At 40.1% G+C, this 25,342-nt stretch overlaps 1 protein-coding gene across 2 annotated transcripts in view; it reads right to left on the minus strand.

Moving 5' to 3' along the window:
- Nucleotides 1-25,342, minus strand: part of PAX3 (paired box 3) — a 96,699-nt gene that overhangs the window by 21,368 nt on the left and 49,989 nt on the right. For both annotated transcript variants that reach the window (XM_020910770.2, XM_020910769.2), the window contains exon 5: nt 9,427-9,632. In XM_020910770.2, the coding sequence (XP_020766429.2) occupies nt 9,427-9,632 (206 nt within the window). The remainder of the gene's footprint in view (nt 1-9,426; nt 9,633-25,342) is intronic.

Consider the following 25,342-nt stretch of genomic DNA (forward strand, 5'->3'; position numbering starts at 1 on the left):
ATTTTTCATGCTAAAACAGATTAAAGGCCCCTTACTGACAGGGCAAATAGACACAAGGGTCCTCTACCTTCTGGCTTGCATTGTCAGGGGAGAAAGCAGAGTTAGATGTCAGGGGTCAGTAGAGGAACTTCAAGGGCTTTTCGAGGTCTGGCAAGAGCCCCCATGAACTCTGGGGTGACTATGAGGAGGGATGGCTGAGCAGGGGTGCCATCGCCATCAGCACCCTCCCACCATCATGTACTGCGGCACTTTAGGGGGGATCCAGGAGTCTCAATGGCCCCCTCCATGACATGTGTCCTAATGTGGCCTTGCCTACTGCACTCACCCTTGTATTTCATAGTCTTATCACTGTCTCTGTATTTCTATGAACATTATGCGCACAGCTCCTGAACAGTCTTATAAATTGACCAGAAGGATAAGTGGAGCTATTGTTTACCGTCTCTTCCAAAATGTGAGACATTATACTGATCTTAATAGAAATAAATGTTGAAGAGGTACTTCAAGAAAAGAAAGCATTTTATCTATGAAGATCCCTTAAAAAATGAGTTTGTTTTATGATTTCTTTCCCTAACAGCTGTAAGCACCTATATGTTTATCAGAGGGAAAAAGGAGTAGATAAGATAGGATCCCTGAGCTCAAGGAGCTTACTGTCTTGTCTTGAAGGAATTCACAGAGCAGTCAAGGGCACCAAACTAATTGCTCACTAAAGGTAGAATTTCCATGTTTGGAAATGCAGAGAATCAGGACAACTTTTTATGAGAGACAGAATGTCAACTCATTTTAAGCTTGGATATGATTTCAAAAAGTGGTCAGTCCAGACGGAAGAGATGATACAAGAGACCAGCATGCTTGAGAAAAGATGACTTGATTTCCCCACAGAACAAAGTTAACACTTAAGCAACTTAATTGTAAACCTCAAGTCACAAAATTTTTAAGAGTGGAGAGAGGAATGCCTCCCTCCCTCCTTTCTTAAACAAGAAAGCCCAGTTTAATACTTTACCAAGGCATCTGCTTAAACTTTTTTTTTTTTTGCTTAAACTTTTGCTATTCACTCAAGCATCTGTCTGAAAAGGAGTCTGGTCTTCTCTAGCCATGCTGCAACATACTGGCAAGGAAAGCTGTTTGAACTTCCTCAGAACATTAACATTTAATACTCCTTAAGTATCCAACAGGAAAAGAAGGTAAGTCAATATTTTCTCAAGTTGATACATAATTGAATTAGAGTTTTACTTAACTTAATAAATTGCCACCTGGGATAATAGAACCAGGAACAGCATTCAATTTCGGTTCTGGATCAATTGGGTTTTCTCACTGGAAGTCTAAGTGTCTGTTACCATGACTCCCAGAGGCATCAGGGCAAAAAAACTGTTTTCAGGAGTGCTTGTAACAAACTGGTTAGCCTGAGGAGGCTGAGGGTAAGGAATGAGGGTTGTATTCATGCCAGAGTGTACTGTACCATCCCATGCACTGTGGTCATATTTTATAGTATATAACCTCAAGATCAATGAGCCACACCTGGCTCAAGTGAAGGGTCCCCACACCTATCTTGACCAACCCATGTGCAGTGCGTCTTCAGCTGCCTAGGCAGGGAGGAGAGTTGAATTTCCGAAAGTTATGATGTGACTTCACTCCTTCAGACTTACTGTCACCAAACCTACTGGTGAGATTCATTATGAAGATCTCAGAAGCTTGCCCTTCTGACATTATCAGAGCGTGTCTCCAATCTCTCTGGGCTAACTTCCTGCTGTAACCTTTAGATAAGTAAACCAAATTTGATTTATCCAGTGGGTGGGCTCTGCCTGGTTACTCCATCAATCCCAACCTACTTTTGATTTATGTTCATGCTAACTCCTCCATAACCCAATTTTTTAAAATCAAAAATGTCTTCATTCAGATAATAAGTTAGAAGGAACATCATGACTTTCTACAAATCCCTTCAAAAGATTAAACCCAAAAGGCTAGGGGTACAAGGTTGTTTGGTTTTGTTTAATTTTTCCACAATGATACAAGTAAACATTGATGACATGTAATAAACCCACCAGGTGGTGGATTTATAAGTTCTTATATTTACCATACAGTATATATATAATTACCGTAAAAGACGAAAAATAGTTGGAAAGCAAATCTTTACTGATAAACCTTTAACAGGAGGTTTAAGAGTTTCCCAAAGGAAGGAATTTAAATGTTGTTTAAATTCAGGCTAAAAAAATCCAGAGGGCTATTTCTGAGAGAATAAGGGCTTCTTGAGGACTGAGCTGCCTGTCTCTGGCCAGCTAACCAGAGCTTTCTATCATCTTGCCCCTGGCAGCCTCTGCATCTCCAAGAAGCAGTGAAACTGCCAGAAGCGGTGCTGAAGTAAAAATACACTGAAGCTGCAAACTGGGAAATGGTCCTTGCCTTCTTTAGGCTTTGAAACTCATAAAAACACATCTATTTTTAATAGAAAAAAGGTGCCCTTGAAATCACCTTCACTTTAAGTACCCAAGTGCTTCATTTTAAGCACAATGATTCTGGGGTGCTGTTATTACCCAATCTATGACTGAAAACATTCCCCTGGCACTCAGAAGTCCTACCTAACTCTTCCAATATTATATCACCTAATTCCTAACAGACAATCAAGGAATAATCTACTGGATGACATGTGTAAGTGCATAAGGCTGAATAAAATAACTTAAAATGGGTGGAAAGTAAAAGTGTGAGTCGCTCAGTCATGTCTGACTCTTTGGAACCCCATGGACTATAGCACACCAGGGTGCTCTGTCCATGGAATTCTCCAGGCTAGAATACTGGAGTGGGTTGCCATTCCCTTCTCCAGGGGATCTTCCCAACCCAGGGATAGAACCTAGGTCTCCGGCATCGCAGGGAGATTCTTTACCACCTGAGCCACGAGAGAAGTCCCTAAATCGGTAGAAGGTATTTATGATTCGGTTTTCACAATGACTAGAAACTTTTCTTCATTTTGAAAAGAGCAGCAATAGCAACAAACTGGCCTTTGAGGTTCTAGAGGAGAATATGAGTGTTCCACCAATTTCTTAGCCAGTAGGGCAGAAAGAACGAGTTTACAAAGTCAGCTTGTGGCTGTTGCTGTTCAGTCAGTAAGTCATGTCTGACTCTTTGAGACTCCATGGACTGGAGCCTGCCAGGCTCCTCTGTCCTTCACTATCTCCCAGAGTTTGCTCAAATTTATGTCCACTGAGTTGGTGATGCTATCTAACAACCTCATCCTCTGCTGCCCCCTTCTCCTTTTGCCTTCAGTCTTTTCCATCTCAAAGTCCACTACCTTCCTGTTAAATGTCACCTTACAATCTCTAATTCAGTGTGATTTCACTCTCCCCAGCATTACCTGGCCTTCCATATCACATTTCGCATAGTAAGGAAGTGGGGCAGGAGGCATATATCAGTGGATAACTACTATCAGGCACAGTTGCTTATAATTGCCTGTGCAATATCACACAACATCAGAACCTTCCCTTGCAGCAGGTTTTTATTTCATTTGATGAACTGAGCCTGGTTCAATTTCACCTGCTCCCTCAATCTTTCCCTGCCTGTATGTCTCTCTTCATGCTTTTGGAAATGATCTTCAGGTCCATTCTGGAGTAATATAACATCCAATGATTTTTTTGAAGCAAAACTGAAATTGATTGAAAGATCCCTATAATATCACAATAACTAGGGAAAAAAGATAATCACAAAAGAATAGGTTTTTATAAATTTTCCTCTTCCTGAATAAAATAAGTCACCAATTTATAAATACATTCACATGGGAGCAACGCAGGCAAGAGTTGAATCCCAGCTTTTCCTGTCCCTCACTATCTCTGTAACCTTGAAAAATTTGCTTAACATCTGTGGGTCTCTGCTTTCTCATCTACTAAATGGGAGAAATAAAAAACTCCTTCACAGGATTAAACGAGACAACATAAACAATTAAATGAGACAATATAAACAAAGCTGGTAAAAGAATACTATAAAAAAAAGATAATATGTTCAGTAAATGTTAGTTATTAAGTAAAAATGTCACATTGGGAAATCCAAGAATTAAAGCCTTGCTTTGTTTTCTGAGTTCTGTCTATAGCCAAAGCCTTTCATGCCCCTGAGCAAGCAGGAAAGTGCCCAAATAACACCTCAAATAATTGAAAGCCAGTCTGGCTTGAACGGAGGCTTAGGTCCAAATTGCTTCCAAGTTTCATGGATTAGTGCTAATTGTCCCATGGTGTAAGCCTAATTTTGCTCTCAATAAATTACCGGTTCACATTTTTGGTGTGGCCCTCAAAAGCAATCTAACCTACTTTATTCCAGATGGGTTATTTCAAATACAGTTTGAAAAATGGGAAGAGAGTGTAATCATTAACCCTTAGAATTTACAACAAGATTACAAAATGTTTCATTAACTACCAGAGCTGATACTAAAGTGCCAATTACAGTACTTTCCAAGTAGGTAAATTCAAAACAAGCTGCTTGTTCCCTGGAACTTCTTACTCACTCCACTTGCCTAGCCCTCCTACCACGGCTGCTACCCAGCCTAGACCACTGTGTGAATGAAGAGCAGGATGGAGAGAGGACGGGCCAGGCTGACAAGAAGAAATGCCATCTTCCTGTGAATATCACACATGAGGGCATACACAACTTTATACATCACAAGAGCAAACTGTGGCAGAGATTGGTAGGATGACCACATTTTTGCTTCATTATGGACTTCAGGGTCAAATATTCCATACCTCCTGAACTACAAAGATCTGTTAGATCGTTTTAAACCATCATTGGGCTTCCATGAGAATCCCAAATTATCAATGCAAGAAGCATCCTGAGAGATCACGCATCTTAGAGGGTTTCAAATAATGAAATGAGCAAGGGGTGGTGATTTGTAAGAATATGAGGACAGCTAGCATCCCTCTCCCTATCTAACACTTGTGTGCACACACACAGAGGCAAAAGCAGAACATCTGTGTTCAAATGTCAAGTTTCCCAGGTCTCCTGAAGTCCATTCATGATTATCCCAGTCATTCACGGACTCAGCCTAAGACCATCTGATCTAAATCCCATATTTTAAAAATAAAATTAGAAAAAATGAAGTCCAGTAGGATTAGAGCAAAATTAAGTGACTTGCTCGACAAAACCCTTTGGTTAAAGCTGAGACCAAAACCCACATCTTCTGACTCCTAGCAAAATCCTTTTTTCCACAAGCAGCTTTCTTTCCTGTCTTCCATTACCTGGGTGTCAAGAATACTTGCCTGCTTCATACAGTTCTTGGATGGAATATTTACTAAAACTTTTACACATCATAAGTGTTTGCAAGTCACTCCTTACAAAATTGTAGTTTTTGCCATTATTTTCCTAATAACAGCTACCAGGAAGGTGAATTAAGCGAATTAAGTCTTTGCTGAACTTCTTAGACTGTGTACTCAGATTTAGCCCTGATAAATATAACATAGTTACTGTCCAAATAAATTTTTTCAAATACTGACAAAGGTCTAAATTATTAAAGCTTTAATCTCATCTTTATCCACAAGAGCTTAGAAATTTTCCTCCATGGAGGGAGGGGAATGTAGACACATTTGGGGTTTTGTTTTTTTTTTTTTTGGTTTGGTGTTGGGTTTTCCCAGGTGCCCCAAATTAAACTAACACACTCTCTGGCTATCACTCAAACCGAACTGACGCTGCGACTGCTTTCCCAGATCCTTCTAAAAACTAAAGGATTTTGTTCTGGCATTTTAATCAGTGATTAACTACTCCCTTCTTTTTCCTGCTGGGTTAAGTAAAAGATCCATATGCCGGGTGTTGTAGGGAATTTGTTAGGCTGTAGATCATAGCTGCGGTGCAAGACATGATGCGTCTCAAGGGAACTAATGAAGCCATAAGGAATGTAAAGAGTCACCGGGTTAAAGCCACATTAGGACAGCTGTTAGGTTAATGAGGGCCCCGCTTTGGAAAGGAGGTCACTGTACAGAAAAATAGGAACCACTCTTTATTGGTTTGAGGCCTTGTCCTCTGGAAGTTAATGGGCCACTCTTACTCTCCTTCACATTTCCTGAACCAGATTTGAGTGCCCAGCCCCGTACAAGATGCACGCGGTTGAGACGAACTCTGTCCCCGCATACGTATCTTTGGCGAATGCAACAGGAGGCAGAGGAACAGGGAACAGTCTTCTCAGTTTTCCGTCACTCTCTTTGTTTGATTTCTTTAAATCCAATGTTTATTTTTTGACTCTGAGGTCAGAACTAACCTCCAGTCTGTCTTAAGGGCAGACCCAGTATGTGGGCTTGACCAGCCTTGGGGGGACAGGGATCAGACCCTGGGATATAGAGGGCACTCAATAAAGGTTTGCCGAAAGAAAGGAAGAATGAATGGACCTCAACTTCACATTTAAACTGGGTGATCACAGAACTATAATAAAAGCAAAGAGATTTGATGTAAATAATACACATAGCATTGTTATATAATTATAATATGTATACTGTATATGTTACTATAAGTAATATATATTATATTATACATTATATATGCTATATAAATATGATATATGAGTATATGTTACTATAAATAATATGTGATATATATATACATCATGATTTGTGGTTGAAAAAGTGTTAGTCATTCAGTCATATATGACTCTTTGAGATACCATGAACTGTAATCTGCCAGGCTCCTCTGTCCATGGGATTCTCCAGGCAAGAGTACTGGAGTGGGTTACCATTCCCTTCTTTCTCCAGGCGATCTTCCTAACCCAGGAATCAAATTCAGGTCTCCTGTATAGCAGGCGGATTCTTTACCATCTGAGCCACCAGGGAAGCCCACTTTGAGGTTAGAAGTGGTCATTTCTGGGAAGGAGCACTATGTCCCAATGTACTAAATACAGGGATTGAATAGGTTCAGCTGTAAAACATTTGTGCTATAAATCCCAGCATATCTGGGACTCTTCGCTGCATGCACCTCCAGCTCACACAATCAGATGCCTACATTCCACCTTCCACAGCAGTTCTCTCCTTTCCATTCCCATTGCCGCTGACCTATTTCATGTCCACCATCTCCGATGCCCTTTGCGTCAAATTTAGCTGCCTTGCCTAAAGCCCAAGCTCTCCACCAAATGTATGTAAGCACTCAAAATTTCACTATTGTTTATGCACCACTCCTACAGTCCACAGAGTGCCTGGTACATAACAAGGATCCCTGAAGTGATGACTGAATAACAAGAATTGACACACCTCTCTATATGTTATGTCTGATAGAATCATATTCTACCCAGAATGATAACTGAAGGTAAGAATGCACATTTCCTAAGTACCAAAAAATAAACACTAAGAAAAGACCCTGATGCTGGGAAAAATTGAAGGCAAGAGGAGAAGGGGACGACAGAGGGCGAGATGGTTGGATGGCATCTCTGATTCAATGAACGTGAATTTGAGCAAACTCCAGCAGCTAGTGAAGAACTGGCATGCTGTAGTTCATGGGGTTGCAAAGAGTCAGACAAGACTTAGTGACAGAACAAAAACAGCATACAAAGAAAGCAAACAGATTTCCAATCAGCTTCCTTCCTGCCACCCTACCACTCCCTCTATTTAACCAAATTGAACTATTCACTGTTTCTTCAACATGACTAGAGTGAAAATGAAAGTTCATCTGACCTGTAACTCGTGTGCATCCAGCACTCTGTGCTTCTGCTCATTATTCTGTGTTACTAAAATGCTCTCCCACCTGCCCTGCCCAATGAATATCTATCTAGACCCAGAAGTCCATCTGAAAAAAAAGTCCATCTGAACCCTCCCTTCTTCATGAGCCCCCCTTGTTTACCCCAACAAGATCTCACACCTTTCCTCCTCTCAGCTCTCACTGCACTTCATTTCTCTCTAATACACTTATCATATCAGCTTTGCTTTCAAATTATTTGTGTGTCTACTTTATTACCCCATGTAACACTAGTTCCTTGAGAAATTTGTCTTCATTCATCTTAGTGTTCCTTGACTTTCATAGCACTGTGACAATCAGAAAGTCAAGCTGAGAAAAGCAATCTGACTTGGCTCTGCAGACTATAAGAGGCTATTCCAGAACAATCTGTGATGGGAGAGATAGTTAGATGCATAGGGGAAGGTGTCAATCAATCTAGAGACCACATCAACTGCCTAGTTTGCTGCTGAGTCCTCAGTCTCACTCTGACTATGAAAGTCAAGTATCTGGGAATAACATGACATTTCCGGATAAAGTGACTTCAACTCCTGGGCCAGTAAAGAATTCCAGGATACCCTGAGGCACCTGTAATCTTTCCAGCAGTGCTTTTCTACCTTGGGGAGACTGTTCATCATTCATAATGAAACATTATTTGATAACTCAATAGAAACAAATTACACCAAAGTAGCCTTTCTCCAGGGTTCAGAACACTTCTAAGTTGAAAAGGCAATTTTACATGTTCTTAAAATAATACAGCTACTTGAAAAGCTTCTAGACTTAAAGGAAAGGATTTTACCTTATACAACTTTGCACTTCTTCATGCTTGAATAGCTACGGAGAGGAAATATATGGAATCCAATTACCGTGATCACTTACTAGCTACTTGACTTTGGGTAGTTACTTAAATGCTCTGAGTCTCAGTTTCCTTCATCTATAAATTGGGGATATTCATAGTACCAACCTAGGGTTTTAATGATAAGTAAATGAGTTAATCCATACAAAGCATCTAGAACAGTGCCTGGCACACAACCACCACTCAAAACTTCGTTGTTGTCCATGTACCACCCCCAAAATCTATGCCTTCCCTGGTACATAACAAGGATCCCTGAAATGATGCATGAGGAACACAAATTGACATTCTTCTCTGTTACATTTGATACAGTTATTAACACAGTCTCCTCATAATGACAACCAAAGTCTAAAATAAGAACATACATGTTCATAAATACAAAATATACTAAGAATGGAAAGAAAGCTAATTAAATAGATCACAGTTTTAAACCTATACATATAAAATATTCGGATCAAACAATGTGACAGAAAAGAAGTCAAATATAGCCATCATATCAACAATTGGACTTACCAAACTATTAAGGGAAAAAGGACATTTTCTGACTTACTGGTTAGCATAGTAAAACGTTGCTGTATCCCACAGACATACCTTGAGGAAGGGGGCAGGGGCGGGTGAGGGGGCAGAGGCGAGGGGGGTGGGGGGGCGGGGGGAGGGGAGGAGCAGAGGAGCAGGTGGTTGGACCACACAAGTGCAGATAAAAAGAAAAAGAGGTCATGATATTGCTATCATGACAAGGCAAAACGTAAAGGAAAGAAATCAGAAAAGATGAACTTTATAATGTGAGAGGCGACCATTCACAATGAAGGACCATTCCTAACATATTTACCTTCTTAGTTTGAAATATACCTTAGAGAAGAAGATGCTCTTGTTCCCTGTCTGGGTTTACACAGGATGGGATGTTGGGATGTCAGTACCTGTACTCGGGCCTCCGTAAGCTTTGCCCTCTGGGCCAGTTCCTCCCTGGTGTAAATGTCAGGATAGTGGGTTCTCTCAAAAGCCCGCTCTAGCTCTTCAAGCTGTTCGGCTGTGAAGGTGGTGCGGCTCCGGCGCTGTTTCCTCTTGAGGGGCAAGTCTGGTTCAGAGTCGATGTCAGAGCCTTCATCTGATTGGGGGGCCGAGGCTAAAAAGCACAGGAAAAAAGAAGTGATCTAATGTGCATCAACAAACAAGTCGGGGGAGTTCCCTGCTAGCCTAGTGGTTAGGATTCTGGACGGTCACTGCCAGGGCCTGGGTTTGATCCCTGGTCAGGCAACTGAGATCCTGAAAGCTGCTTGATGGGGCCAACACATGGGGAGGAAAAAAAAGTCTGACCAAGATATAATGACTCAAATCCTAACCTAAAGTACACTGCCAAAGTCCTCCCATAGACACCAAGTCCCTCCTTGGAGGGTTACATTAAATAGTATTTAATCTCTTCCCCAACCCCATTTCCAGGCTCCCCTAGGCAGAAATAATTGCTCTCTGCATCTGTCATTCTAAGTCCATTACGAGCTCTCAAAAAGCAAGGATAGGCCTCCTCCATTTTTTCTGGCCCTCACCCTTAGCATTTAACGGATACTCGGTTCTTGTCCAATAAATGAATCACATTTAATTTGGTTCCTGATAAATTTTCACCAGCTCTTAGACCAGGAGAAAATTTGTTAAAGAGTGATTTTTAAAAATAAGTATTCCAAAACTGACTTTGTATCCAAAAAAGCAATAACGGTAAACTATCACGGGATTCCTATAAATTGGTGGACTGTACCACTCCTTATAAGAAAAACCATGTTAAATTTACTATCTCATTAGCAGATATTAGGAAGTGCTTTAAGGGGAGTTTAGATATTGTTAATGTAAGTCTCAAGAACAGACGCAGGAAGAAGGAGGCATAGTCTAGTGAATTGTTTCTAAACAGAGATTCAGAGTCTGGATCTCTGCTGAATGGATAGGCAGCTGCTCAGAACTGCTGCCTCATTTGAGGCATAAAGTGATGGTAAAGAATCTGCCTGTAGTGCAGAAGATGGGTTCGATCCCTGGGTCAGGAAGGTCCCCTGGAGAAGGGAATGGCAACCCAGTCCAGTATTCTTGCCTGGGGAATCCCATGGAGAGAGGAGCCTGGCAGCCTATACAGCCCATGGGGTCACAAAAAATCGGATATGACTGAGAGACTTAGTGGATAAACCAGTAAGCAATCCACCAACCAAGTTAAAAAAGAAAAAATAGAATAATACCAGTACTCTAACTTGAAGAACACAGTGCAAAAATGAAAATGCAGTTCGAAAGTTATTCATGAATTTCAAGATGGCAACAACGGAGCCTAAAGCTAAACACAGGGCCCTTCTCTGCACAGGGGGCCCTGGGGGACTGAATCGGTCACATGGCCCTGGAGCCAGCCTTGCTGCAGCCCCCACTACCAAAGCTTGAATTTGCCTGTGTATGAGCACGCTCAGGGAAGAAGACCTTCCAAACTGAGAATGCAGGTGCCTAAGAAAGAGGAGGGGAGCTGGGAAATTAAGTAGAAATTCGCATTCGTGATGCAGTTTGGTGTGTGTGACATGTAACAGTAACCAAGCACCTGTTGGCAAACAGCAGGTGCTGCAGTTTGAGAACACATCACACAAGGATTCTCACCAGGAGAGCAGTTCCTCTCTCAGAGGCCTGGAGCTCCGGGCAGGGGCAGAGGCTGTCAGGCCATCAACTCTGAGCACAGCGCAGGAGCTGGAGCCACCGTGCTCCGGAACATATCCAAATGCGCTCAGAAAACTCCCCAAACAACTGGGGGATCCTCTGGGGAAGCGGCCTACGTATGCTGCCAGCCATAAAATTGTAGATTACTAGTGGGCTTCCCAGGTGGCACAGTGGTAAAGAATCCACCTGCCAACGCAGGAGATGAAAAAGACATGGAATTGATTCCTGGGTTGGGAAGATTCCCTGGAGAAGGAAATGGCAACCCACTCCAGTATTCTAGACTGGAAAATTCCATAGACAGAGGAGCCTGGCGGGCTACAGTTCATGGAGTTGCAAACAGCTGGACATGACTGAGCAGACATACACAGTGTCAAGGTAATTCACTTGCCCCCTCAGGCCGGAGGACTTGGGGAAATGCAAGGGGCGCTAGAAGCGATCCTAAAATGCAGTATCTCACCATACACAAAAATAAACTCAAAATGGATTAAAGATCTAAATGTAAGACCAGAAACTATCAAACTCCTAGAGGAGAACATAGGCAAAACACTCTCCGACATAAATCACAGCAGGATCCTCTATGACCCACATCCCAGAATTTTAGAAATAAAAGCAAAAATAAACAAATGGGACCTAATGAAACTTAAAAGCTTTTGCACAACAAAGGAAACTATAAGCAAGGTGAAAAGACAGCCCTCAGATTGGGAGAAAATAATAGCAAACGAAGCAACAGACAAAGGATTAATCTCAAAAATATACAAGCAACTCCTCCAGCTCAACTCCAGAAAAATAAATGACCCAATCAAAAAATGGGCCAAAGAACTAAACAGACATTTCTCCAAGGAAGACATACTGATGGCAGAAAAACACATGAAAAGATGCTCAACATCACTCATTATCAGAGAAATGCAAATCAAAACCACAATGAGGTACCATTATACGCCAGTCAGGATGGCTGCTATCCAAAAGTCTACAAGCAATAAATGCTGGAGAGGGTGTGGAGAAAAGGGAACCCTCTTACACTGTTGGTGGGAATGCAAATTAGTACAGCCACTATGGAAAACAGTGTGGAGATTTCTTAAAAAGCTGGAAATAGAACTGCCATATGACCCAGCAATCCCACTTCTGGGCATACACACCAAGGAAACCAGATCTGAAAGAGACACGTGCACCCCAATGTTCATCGCAGCACTGTTTATAATAGCCAGGACATGGAAGCAACCCAGATGCCCATCAGCAGACGAATGGATGAGGAAGCTGTGGTACATATACACCATGGAATATTACTCAGCCATTAAAAAGAATTCATTTGAATCAGTTCTAATGAGATGGATGAAACTGAGCCCATTATACAGAGTGAAGTAAGCCAGAAAGATAAAGACCATTACAGTATACTAACACATATATATGGAATTTAGAAAGATGGTAACGATAACCCTATATGCAAAACAGAAAAAGAGACTCAGAAATATAGAACAGACTTGTGGACTCTGGGAGAAGGCGAGGGTGGGATGTTTCAAGAGAACAGCATCGAAACATGTATATTATCTAGGGTGAAACAGATCACCAGCCCAGGTTGGGTACATGAGACAAGTGCTCGGGCCTGGTGGACTGGGAAGACCCAGAGGGATCGGATGGAGAGGGAGGTGGGAGGGGGGACCGGGATGGGGAATACATGTAAATCCATGGCTAATTCATTTCAATGTATGACAAAAACCACTGCAATGATGTAAAGTAATTAGCCTCCAACTAATAAAAATAAATTGGAAAAAAAGAAAAAGAAAATGCAGTATCTCCTACAATACCAATTTTCTTTTCTCTTGAGCTCAAACTTAATTCTGCCCTATGGAAATTTTAAATTTCATTCAACTTCAGAATAAGCTATAATTTGTCCCAGAAAAGTACCCATACAAAAGAACTCATAAATATAATTCTAAGTTTTCTATTATTTTAATACTTCTACATTTTATTCACATTCAAATACTGTGAAATTAAGAAAGTACATTAATAATATATATGACAAATTAAAGAAAACCAATTCTGGTACATAAAAGCAAAAAGTAATTATATAATGCCCTACTGTATGTTGGCCATTATGCTTGGTTTTTCAATTATGTTATCTAATTTAATATAAAATGGTCTAATTTAATGTAAATCTTATTTTAGCACCAACTGAAAGAAAGAAAAATAGGCTTTCTTTAAGTATGGGAATATTTACAGGAGTATTAACATGCTGACTGCAAGCTGCAGTCCATGGGGTCGCAAAGAGTCGGACTCATAGCAAGTGAACAACAAACAACATTAACTTGCTAAGAAATATGTTGTGCACTGCGTGCTAAACTTAAAAAGCAGCCAATACAACTTACATGTGTCTACCTTTAATAAATGTGAACCAAATTAAAAGGATAATAATTTGTGCATAATTGTAGGGCAGTGGTTCTCAAATCTCTGGAGCATCAGAATCACTGGATAAACTTGTTAAAACTCAGATGGCTGTCCCTTCCTCTGATTTCGTTGGTACGGAATGGGCTCTGAGAAGTCACATTTCTAAGACATTCCCTGGTGGCTGATGCTGATTTTATTGATCCTGGATTGACACTTTGAGAACCATCTCTACAGAATATTCCAGACTAGTTATTTGCTTCCCCTGTAAAATTCCTGAGTATATAAAATATTTTCCACCACCATTTATCCAAAAACTTGCCCCTACTTGTACTTTTTCAATTATAAATAATATACTCAAGAAACAAATTACTCATCCCCCTAAGAAGAAAATAAATTTTTATAAAATGTATTCCTTCCATGCTTTCAGTTTTTGTTGCCTTGACTTTTTTGTCTAATGTGAATTCAGGTAAAAAAAAACTCAACAGCATTTAAGAACTGACCTAAATCTCTCCTCTGCCTGTGAGAACTTTAAATCTTTGCTTGCACTTTCTCTTACTCTGATCCCATTAGGATAATAGTATGTGGAAATTTTCATGTTTCCTTTGGGAGTCTCCGGGGCTATTAAATCCTCCCAAGTAAATATGATGTGCCATGCACTGTCAGGTCAATTAATCAAAATCATCACTAGTTTCTGGAGAAAAATGGCTGCTTAGATGTACAAGAACCAGCCAGAGTTAAGTCTGAGGATCAAGACCACTGTTTCAACTTAACAATTAATACCCGCCCACCTCTACCCCCACCAAGAATATAAACTCTGTGAGCTCAAGTCCCTTCCTTTGCCTTGTTCATTGCTAGAACTACTGCTGAAACATAATATGTGCTCAATAAATATATGCTGAATGGCTAGAAGTACAGGAGAAAAATTAAGTTTTGAACTAAAATTGACTTCTCTGCCATCATTTTAGATCTTTAAAATGAAAATTCTGCTCTTACGAGTCACCCACCATTTAGATGAGCTTTGAGGATGGAGGTCTTGAATCCTTAAAAATTACTTGAAAATTGTTGCAAGCATTTGAATGCAATTGAATTTTTTCTGAGGAATAATTATCAATTCAAAGAGGATTGTTATTTAAAAAAAAAAAAAAGGTGAGGAACTATCAACAGCCAGTGATGAAAAAGACTCAGAATAACTAAGAGTTCAATAGGACAGCCTTCACCACCAAAAATAAATTTTTCTTTAACAAGTTAGCAAATTACTACTTTTATTTCTAGACTATTTATTAAAAAGCAATCCAAAGGTTCCATCTAACTAGGAAAAATTCCAAACAGCATAATTTCAAAGGCACTGAGGAAACAATTTGCCTGATTTTTCTGCTGGAAAATTACTCTAACAAACTGATCATTTTTGACACTGTGAAGCCACAGTCTTACAAGCTAATTCTAACTTTTCCCCATCTGTGAATTCCAGAGGGATGTGGGCTTTTAAAAATGTTTAGAGAACCACCCTAGATTAATCTGCAAGCTAGGAAATACTAGCTCTTTCTAAAGACAGAAATACTACCATTTCTTGTATCACTCAACAGAATTAAAATATATTAGTCACACAGAACATGGTTTGCAATAATGTCCTGAACTTGAATCAGTTTTACCAAAAACAAGTCTAAAACTTAAATCCCATTTTGATAGCACAAATTAAATCATTCCACTGAAGTTCTAGTTTACATATTTAACTTTGTTCAAAACTGGAACAAATTAGATACTAGACACCAAGTTTCTAACCTTGCTAAATATTACAGCAAAGTAAAAACAAGATTTTATTTTCAGACAGCTTGACAGAAAGAAATTATATATATTTTTTCTGTGTAGAATACTTAAGCTATGACTTTGAAACTACAAGCAGCATTAACAAGATGTTTATCTAAATTTTTGTAAATTGCCCGGATATAGCAATTAGATTAAATATAATTTTTTCAGTCTACTTCTACTGTCTGGTTTTAATACTGAAGGGAGATGCTCATACATTTAAGTTGCTCTATCACATTCTACACCTGCCTTCACAAAGTTTGTTTTATCATTCATTAGAGATACTGTCCCCCAGTTTGAAATTCCAGAATGGTTCTCACAAGAAAATCTGTATCGATACATAATATAGTTTTTTAAGTGGAAATTTTATTATTTTAAATTGCATAAAAAATCTCAGATTTTATCCCAATCCATGTTATCAGACATTGAAAGTTTTGACCCTATTACCAAAACCTCTTCACAATCCATTCTCTGATTTATGCATTAGTTTAACTCTATGTCACCAATGAACCTGGAACAAATCTTACCAAGAGGTTGAGAATTTCTCTCCTTTCCTTATGCAACTAAACAAAAATCCTGTAAAGTAAATACTCACCCCATTGCACAGGAAATGGAAAGACTCAGAGAGGTTATTCAGGTCACACAGCTGGGAAACTAGGATTTGACCCAGGTTTATAGGACCTCAGAGAACTCTCCCTTCTAGCCTGGAACATCCTAAATAGGTGTTGCGTTCCTTTATCTCTCTCTCTCTCTCACACACACACACACACACACACACACACACGCACGCACGCACACACACACACACATATACACAGTCCTTTTGAAGAGGAATACCAGAAACACGAAATCAGAAATTCCAATACAAATCATTTAGCTGATTACCACCACTGTTCTCATTTGTCTCAAATTTTCAAAACTTAAGACTCAAGCAAAAATCGACAGAAATACAACAGTTTGAAAGTGAAAGTGTGAAAATGTTAGCCATTCAGTCATGTCTGACTCTTTGCGACCCCATGGACTACATACAGCCTGCCAGTCTCCTCTGTCCATGGAATTCTGCAGGGAAGAATACTGGAGAGGGTTGCCATTCCCTTCTCCAGGGGATCTTCCCAACCCAGGGATTGAACCCAGATCTCCTGCACTGCAGGCAGATTCTTTACCAGCTGAGCTACCAGGGAAGCCTCCATACTTTGAACATACAAAGAATTCGATAAATATCTGTTGAATTAAATTCAATTGGGAAATTGATAAATCAAGTGAATTTAATTCAACAAATATTCACTGAGTTCTTTGTATATTCAAATAAAGCACTAGGAAACTAATCAATTTTCCAAAATATTGAATCATTTTAAGGAATTAAAATTGTCTGATCATTTGCAGTCTCCATTAATAATCATCATAGACCCTTGGTCCTAAGATCCAGGGTCAAGCTGGAAAATATTATTGATCACAAGCAGTTGAACTGATCACTCAGTTCATATCTGTATTAAAGCCTTCTTTTTTTTACATTAAAGGCACCCTGATGAAAGGATATCAAGAGCTATAAGGTAACCTCAAATTCTTTTAAGACAAAAAGGACAGGAATAAAAATTTGAAATCTGTTGGGATATTCACAAGTTATTCAGCAGAAACCTCAGTGTGATCACTGGAAAATGTCACCTTTCACCAAGTGCCTAAGTACTTCAACCTTGTGTTTTATTCTTAATTTTGAAAGAACTTCACTTCTTTTTCTATGTCAAGCTAATTCTAAGTGTTAGGAGCAAAAATTTTAGTTATCCCAATGATCTCACACTAACTCCCAAAACCAACCTTGGGAAAATGGATAATTTCAGCTTAAAAAAATAAAAAAGGTCAAGCATAGGCAACAATCATACCCCACAGGATTACAAATTCTTCCTTCAGAAACAAACTGGGAGGAGAAGGCAAAAGTCTTACCACCAGCGGACCGACCATGAAGTTTAATTAAAGAAGGAATTACAGAATTAGAGAGTATGTCTTTGTCCCTTAACCCCTTGTGACCTCTTCTGTAGCCTCAGGAAATATTTCATCCTAGTTAACGCTATTATACATGAGATCTTACCTCAATTTTATAGGGATTTAGTCACGTGGGATTCTATAATTACTGGTTTCCAGACCAGTATAATTCAGAGATGGGAGACAGGCAAAAAATGGAGAAACAAAATAACTCACAAGAGTGCACTTGGCACACTCTTTCTTCTCAGCAAGACCTTTCATTTGAATAATTAAAGAATCAAAACATGACAACCATTTAAACTCTATGTTTGCCCCTGATATAATACAACGCGATTTACAGACATGGGAGGAGATGAGGGACTCTCTCCCTACAGGTTTTGAGGCTGAACTTCCTTGGTCATCGGTCATTTCTTCTAAGACGGCCCCAGACCGAATCACATGGTCCCCGTGTCTGTACTAACCTTTTGGAGTTAAACCTGTCAGCACCGGTCCTCAAATCTGTGTTTCACTGATGAAAGAACAAGAGAAAAATAAAAATGGTTCCTGAGAGCCCCACGAGGTGGTTTCACCCTGTGTTCGACACTGTGCGGGTATTTCAGAGGTATATCCCCTGAGGTCCTCAACGGGTCAACTTGAAGTTGGATGCACTTACTCGGCATCCAGTCGTAGAATGTCTCGTGTGTTTGTGAGTTTCACTATTCAACATAGGAGGAGACAATGGGACAACTAACTGTTTTCTGATCTGAAGTGGTCCTTTTACACTGAGAGAGATGTGAATGACCTCTCTCGTGTTTACTCGGGTGAAAGCCAGGAAGAGTCTGATATTCCCTCACAGCCCCAGAATAAATGACAAATGACATTTTCCCTTTGTGATCTTTGGGATTTTTGTTGACTTATTTGGAGGCTTTTGTTGGATCCCCAGAAATGGCCTGTGGCCGGGGTCTATTCTACCAATTTCCACGCTCCATCTGGGGAATCCATCAGCGAAGCGTTTACCCCCATTCAGGGCTCTGACACCTGCCTGGCAGGGAGCTGCAGACACAAAGAAAGCCGGAGTGGATGAGAAAGGGGAGGTTGGGTACTTTTTTTTTTTTCCAGAGGCGGGAGGAGGGGGAGGTTGAAATGGACGCACAGTAGGGGTTAATCCAAGCCAGTTGAGAGACTTCAGCACCTGGAAGCTTCTCTTCCACATTAATTCACAAGCTAAAAAGTAACCGGCGATTTTATTTAATGTTTAAAATTGCATATACGTCGAGAGAAAAAAAAAAAATTCCGCTGAAAAGAACAAACCAAAGTTTTCCAACAAAATCCTAAGGTATCTAGATCTAGCCAGTGTGTGTGGCCTAAGGAATTCACGAACTTCCCAGAACTCCTAATTCAGAACTAGAATTTGAGTGACTCTGTGTTCGTTGATAAACTAGGAGAGATGGTTTAGTTTATAACCTGATCAGCGGCCTGGTGGGGGAGGTGGGCGGGTAGGGGTCTTGTTTGGCTTTTATAGCCACTACAATTTTCTCCCGCAAAATGTGCCAGCCAGCCCAAGAATCTTTAGCAATTGCCAAAAAAAAAAAAAAGAAAAAAAAGGCAGGACAGTTTATGGGAAGAATATTCTGGGCTTTCTCGGAAAGGTTCTTTCAGAAACTCTCAATATAATTAAGACCCTCCAGCCCTTCACCTACCCGTGTTCCCGCCCAGCAGCGCCCCCCACCCCACTTGGGGGCTGCAGAAACGTAATGCCGGTCCCCTCCCCTGTGACCCAAGCCCTTCCCTCGGAAGCTGCCTTCTCACAGCACGGGGTCATTAGAAGGAAAATAAGCTCCTGCCAGGTTGGTGCTAATCAAAATAGCACAAATAAACCCTGACACTCAACAACTCCCGGAGTCCCCGCTGCCCTGGGAGGAGAATACAGATTGGTTATGAATATGGCCGGCCGCGGGGGCAGCCCAGGAGGGCCGCGTGTGCTCCGGGCCCGGGGCTGACTTGAAAAGGACAACGTGCACCGTTGGGTGTTTGTGTAAGATAAGGGCTGCGAAGCAGAGGCTGGCGGTACAGCCGAGTTGCCTCCGAAGCATTGAGCTGCATGGCCCCGAGACCACCCCCCCCCCCCCCATCCTGAGGTTCCAATAACACTGAATTGCACGTGCGCGTGAGGTCTCCATCCGCTTGACACTAAGGAAGCGCAGTGGGATGGAGTTCTCTTCTCACAGCCACTACCTGACCACGAGTCCCGTAAAGGCCTCTTTTGTAAAAACACAGGAAAAAAAGGTTTATTTCTCTCTCATCCATCTCAGCCCTGCTAGTGATTATTTTTAGGAGCTTTAGAAACGATTATTTTGTATTCGTTGATATGCTGAAGTAAAAACAGGCTTCTGCCCTTTCTTTTCCCCTGACACAAGCAACATTTTGCTTAAGGGAGCCACAAAACCCCAAAGCAACTGTTTCGGCATCTCCTTCCAAAGGTATAAAAAGGAAGAAGGAATCCTTACTAGTTTGGGGGGACTCTGACAGTGACTCGGATGAACCCAGTGGCTTCTTAAACCCTTTATTTTGAGACTTACCTGGAACAAGAATTCTGTAAGGAAATGAATCTCTCATGGAGCAAAGATGAAGTCACACCTATCTGCCCCCTGCAAATGATTTCTACTAGCACATTTTTGTTTTATTAATAAATTGCTGCTTTAAATTCTGTGGTAACCAGAGTATTTCAGTCACCAGAGTATTTCAAAGAGGAAAAGAGATAAAAGCCCCAAGAAAATGTGTTGCTATTCAATTAAGAAAACTGATTAGTTAACTAATTAATCAGCTAACAGCTTTCTAAGAATAGTCTCCCTTGATAAGAACTTTCCTCCCTCAAGAGCTTAAAAGTCAGTCATAATTAAAATTAAGAACCAGAGCTCCCTCTCTGCTGAAGTCTCTGAGTCTCAAAAAACAGTAAACTGGGTTTTGCTTTACTGGGATTGGATTGCAGGGAGCAAAGAAAGGTAATTTTCACAGTGAAGGGGAACAGGAAAACAGTAGTTCTGGTGAAAGGAAAAGGGCCAAGTGACTTTTATTTACAATTGCTAAGAGAGAGGCCATTATTGACCATATGTGCCACAATTGCCCTCTTATCACGGGCTGGCCATCATGTCCTTTGGGAGCTGTTAATGAACTGGGTAATTGAGCTGCTGACATGTGTTACCAAAACAAAACAATAGGAAGAAGAGACAAATGAACATTTTATTTGCCAATCAGAGTAGGTTCAGCTTTTCACCGAGCTGCAGCTAAGTAACTGACTGAATACATAAAACAGTGCATTCAAAGCAAGCAGATGCAGACACAATAATAGTTAACTGACAGCTTATGGCCCATCTGTGCTTAACATTTTGTTAAAGAAATTACTTGACTTGCTAAAGAGACAAATCATACAGCTGCCCCAAGTGCTGCATTATAAGAGATAAATCATTGGCTAAACTGTTTCATGCTTAAAATGACAATGCTTATTAACAGTTATGTTGGGATATTTTGTCTTCACAGCTTGACACAGTTATTACTTACTAAAAATGGGACAACTCGTAAGTATTCAACAGAATTGAGTCAGGAAAGAAAAGCAGGACACAGCAAACAATTCGAAAGAATAGGCATTTTTCATCTCTCAGGGTTAACTATGCATTTCTAAGATGTCATGAATGAAAAAATAAATAAATAGACCCAATGAGACAGAAGATTGTGTTCCCTATGCTAATTATATCTCTTTCTTCCACTTACACCTTAGTCATTCAGAATTGTAGAATATTAGAAATGCTCTCATTCTGGGTTGCGTACCATTAATATCACCAGTGATATCAGTTTAAGAAACAATTGTGTCCAGCCCTTTCACTCTCCCAAACATACTCACCTTCCTTTCCTCCTATGGAAAAATATTTCTTTAATAGGGAAAGAAAAACCATGTCACAAAACACTCACTTTATGGGAGATTTAGCTTATGTTTCTGTTCCTGCATCTGAATTGAAACCACATTTTTTGGTCCAAATGTGGTTCATCCACTGCCATGTAGAACAATTTAATTCTGAAATCATTTCTGTGTAAACTGGTTAACTAGAGGCAGGACATGGATCTCTCAAAGACCTTCTTGTGATCGCTTCTTCAACGTTCTGGGCAAAACCAACTCAATAATAATAATAAGGATTTTTTTAAAAGCTTCAATTCACTGATTTGCTGACAGCTTAAGATAGCCAACCTCTGCTTCTGGCATTCTTTATGTGCATATTCTTTCAAAGTTCCCGAAACCCTGTATGAGTACTGTCATCCCCATTTTATAGATGAGAAAAAATAAGATCTCAAGAGTCCTGTAACCTACCTGATCCATGAGAACTAAGACAAGCTGCCTAAATATTAGATCTTATATATCAAATATACACTTTTATTAGCATTGTCTTTTGAGGAGTAAGTTGGTTCAACCAGTGAGGTGGGCTGAGAAAAAGACTGGCCAATATCGACACATTTTTTCTTCCTGGTCACAGTCAACCCTATAAATTCGTTGTGAAAACATGACCATAAAAGGTGAGTGATATTTTCCATGGTGGTTGCTCTATGTGAAATTATGTTACGTGCAGTTCCTAAGAAAGAATTCTGCCTATGAAACCCAAACCTTAGCCATATTTACAGAGCTTTAAATAAAACACAATTGACAAAGAATCACTCTGCCTTTATTTTCCACGACTGAATATTTTTGCTATTGTGTGCATTGGTTATTTAAAAGTCAACAAATAAACTAAGGTTGAATATGTAAAAGAGGTGACAAGTTACACAGAGAGCCTTTCAGAGGGCAGAAAACAAAAGAACACTTTTGCCACCCTTATTAAGACAAGACAACCTAGAGATACACAAAACCTAAACAACCAAACTTTGTCAGGATTAGCATGACTGGAGATGTTTGGAAAAGAGAAGAAAGGCAGGTTTAAGAAGAAAGTTAAATACTGCACTTTTGGTGCCAGAAACCTACCAAAGGAGGTAAGAAGATAAATGACTAAGAGACTTGAAATACAGAACAAAAACACTTAAGAGAATTGCAGAATCATCGGAAGAAACTTTAGGACAATCCTTTCATTCGGCAGCTGAAGCTCAGAGAAAGCAAGGGCGGTTGCCTCAAATCACACATCTTTCAGCAAACATTTACTGAAAGCCTAAGATTTGGCTGATATTGTCCTTGGCACTGAGGATGCAAGTATGGTGCTTAAACTCAGAAAGTAAAACTTCAATCACTTAACTCCCACTCCAGTGCTCTTCCCCCTGAATCCAAGTCCTGTATCAGTAATTCAGGAAGGTAATTCAGCCATGCCCCGAGGCAACAGAAAGATTAAGTGGTCTCTCAAGACTGAAAAACCCAGATATATTATTTACTAAATAACGGAGCCATAGGTTCTGTGCGCCTGTGATCTTTAATATAGAGATCAAATTAATACATAAATGCTTTAAGTGACACTTCCCATATGGCATTTCAAGATTGTTTTTTTTGCTTTTCGTTTTCTGTTGGGTTCCATAACTAAGAAAAGAGACAGTGCAGGAAGCTTGTTTTGAAAATCCAAATCTTATCTGGGTCAATTACTGCTTGTTGGAAGATAGGAAGAGGTAATAACTGAATATAAACGAAAGAGGAAACTTTTCCTGGAGGCAAAAGAGGGAGGCTGAGCTTAATTCTCACTGGCAAAAGTATTAGTGGCAACATCAAGGTCACCATCAGAAAGCACTCACGGGAAACCTACTGTGCAAGCAGTACTTTGCCAGAGGCTGGGACGAAAGGGATAATGAAGACGAGAGTGGGGTTTCTCTCCTTCATCCTGCATAGGTATGATGCTCAGGCTTGGAAGGTTGGTTTCCAGATTGGTGTCCTATCCCACCAAAACCCCAGGAGGAACTGGCAAGCCAGTCTAGATGATTAAGCAGATAATGTGAATGATTTATCACTATCCTTAGTTAGATAGGGATGGCTGGTTTATGAAATTTTCTCTTTACATCTAAGCAACAGTCACCACTGAGTTCAGAAGAGATGATACCAAAGGTTGGAGCAAACAAAGTGGGCAAAAAAAAAAAAGCCATGGAAAAAGACCTCCAGTTCTAGAGAAAAGTCAATCTACGTCAAACGCCCACCTGGCCACTTCCTCTCTGATTTGGGGCCAGCTGCTTAAGCCTCTGATTCAGTTCTTTCATTAGTAAATGTGGTTTTTAAACACCTGCTTCAAAGACTGGTTTTAAAGAAAGAAGAGTTTGCAAAGCACATAACTGCTCCCAATGCACAATAGATCCTTCTAACATGCAGCCCTCTGCATACCTTCACCTTCATATTATCCAAACCCCACCAGGCATTTAAAAAAAAAAAAAAAAATTAGTGTGAGAAAAGTGCTATGTTCTAAGACCGAGGGAGAAAAATGATCACCAAAAGTTCGAAGATGTTCGTAGAATTTCCTGAGTTTATGAAATAAGATCATCATCCAATCTCCCATCTGCTTCCTCTTCTGAAGATCCTGCCCACAATCAGCTAGTATATATATATCTGCTTTAAAAGGATGTTCAGCTCTGAATGAGAACCTACTATATAGCACAAAAACTCTACAGGGACCTGAATGGGATGGAAATCCAAAAGAGAGGGCATATATGTATAGGTATGGCCGATTCATTTTGCAATTCAGTGGAAACTAATGCAGCACTGTAATGCAACTGTACTCTGATAAAAATTAATTTTAAAAATATCTAAAATGTAACCCAGGGCACTCTACTCTTCCTGACCCAAGACATGCATCTGTGCTGCAGAATCAAAGATTAAGGTAGCTATGACAGTAAATAAATTCTGTGCTCCCAAATACCTCAGGGCTTAAGCAAGAGGGCTGAGCTTAACAAACATCCAGCAAACAGCCTAAAATAAACGAAGTACACGGCCTCCACTCTGTGCCAACATTCATTTTGGTTTCCATGGGGAAGAATTTCCACGGGCAAATTCTCCTCTTCATTTTTGTCCACTGATACGAATCTACATAGGTAAAATGAAGTATAGCTTTGAGCAATTCTCTATCTGCTCATTTTAGTGCCCCTGGCCAATGTGAATAGGTCAGGCTTCCATCTCCATGAGAAATAAAATGAAGAACTCCTTTAAAAGCAGGCTTCCAGGTGAATTGTTGGGCAACTGCATTTCCTCTGGACATTTTCTTTCCAGGAATTATCTTGCAGAGCTGAAAGGGAAAGGATGGAAGTACTAGGTAGGACAGAGTAAGGGAGGGGAGGAGAGAAGAGGAAAGAAGAGGGTCCCCTTTCTCACAAAGAAGAATAATAACACAGTAAGTGACTTCAGAATTAGAGGGTTGACCCCAGGCACTTCTTTCTCCAATGGCTCTGATGACAAGTCTTGTTGAGTCAGGAATGCCTGCTCGGAGGGGTGGGGGCTAAGGGTCTAAATATGTGTCTCTATCTTTGGCAGGTTTGAATAAATTAAGGACCCTGGATGACCTGGATGGACCAAAGATAGTCCTACTCATCCTTCCTACCCACACCAACCAATAATGTAACTGGAAATCATCCCATTGATATGTCAGTATTATGCCAACATCTAAAAACTATGTTGCCAATTTAGTTCAAACTGAAGTCCTACTCCTCATCACCCAATTCTAAGTTTATTCCTAAGAAGTGTTTCCTGGACAAAATACATTTCTTATTTTGTTGTGCGTTTTTGTCTTTACATTATAAAAACACATTACAAACTAAAATTTGAGCAGTATATAAAAATAAAAAACAACTATAGTTCCAGAATTCAAAATAATCACTATTGACTTTAAATTAGGGAATAGATTATATAAATGAATGGGTGGATGAATGGATGCATGGATGGATAGATGGATCAAGAGAGAGATGAATTAGTCAAACTCCTTTATGGTGTTTTTTCCGTTCTTTTGTTCCGTGTATATTATTAACAAAATATAAGTTTTTAAAACCTTTCTCTTGATTAGCTACACAATTTAAAAGTAAATAAAA

This window comes from Odocoileus virginianus, chromosome 30 (assembly GCF_023699985.2).
Source record: "Odocoileus virginianus isolate 20LAN1187 ecotype Illinois chromosome 30, Ovbor_1.2, whole genome shotgun sequence".
Lineage (NCBI taxonomy): Eukaryota > Metazoa > Chordata > Mammalia > Artiodactyla > Cervidae > Odocoileus > Odocoileus virginianus.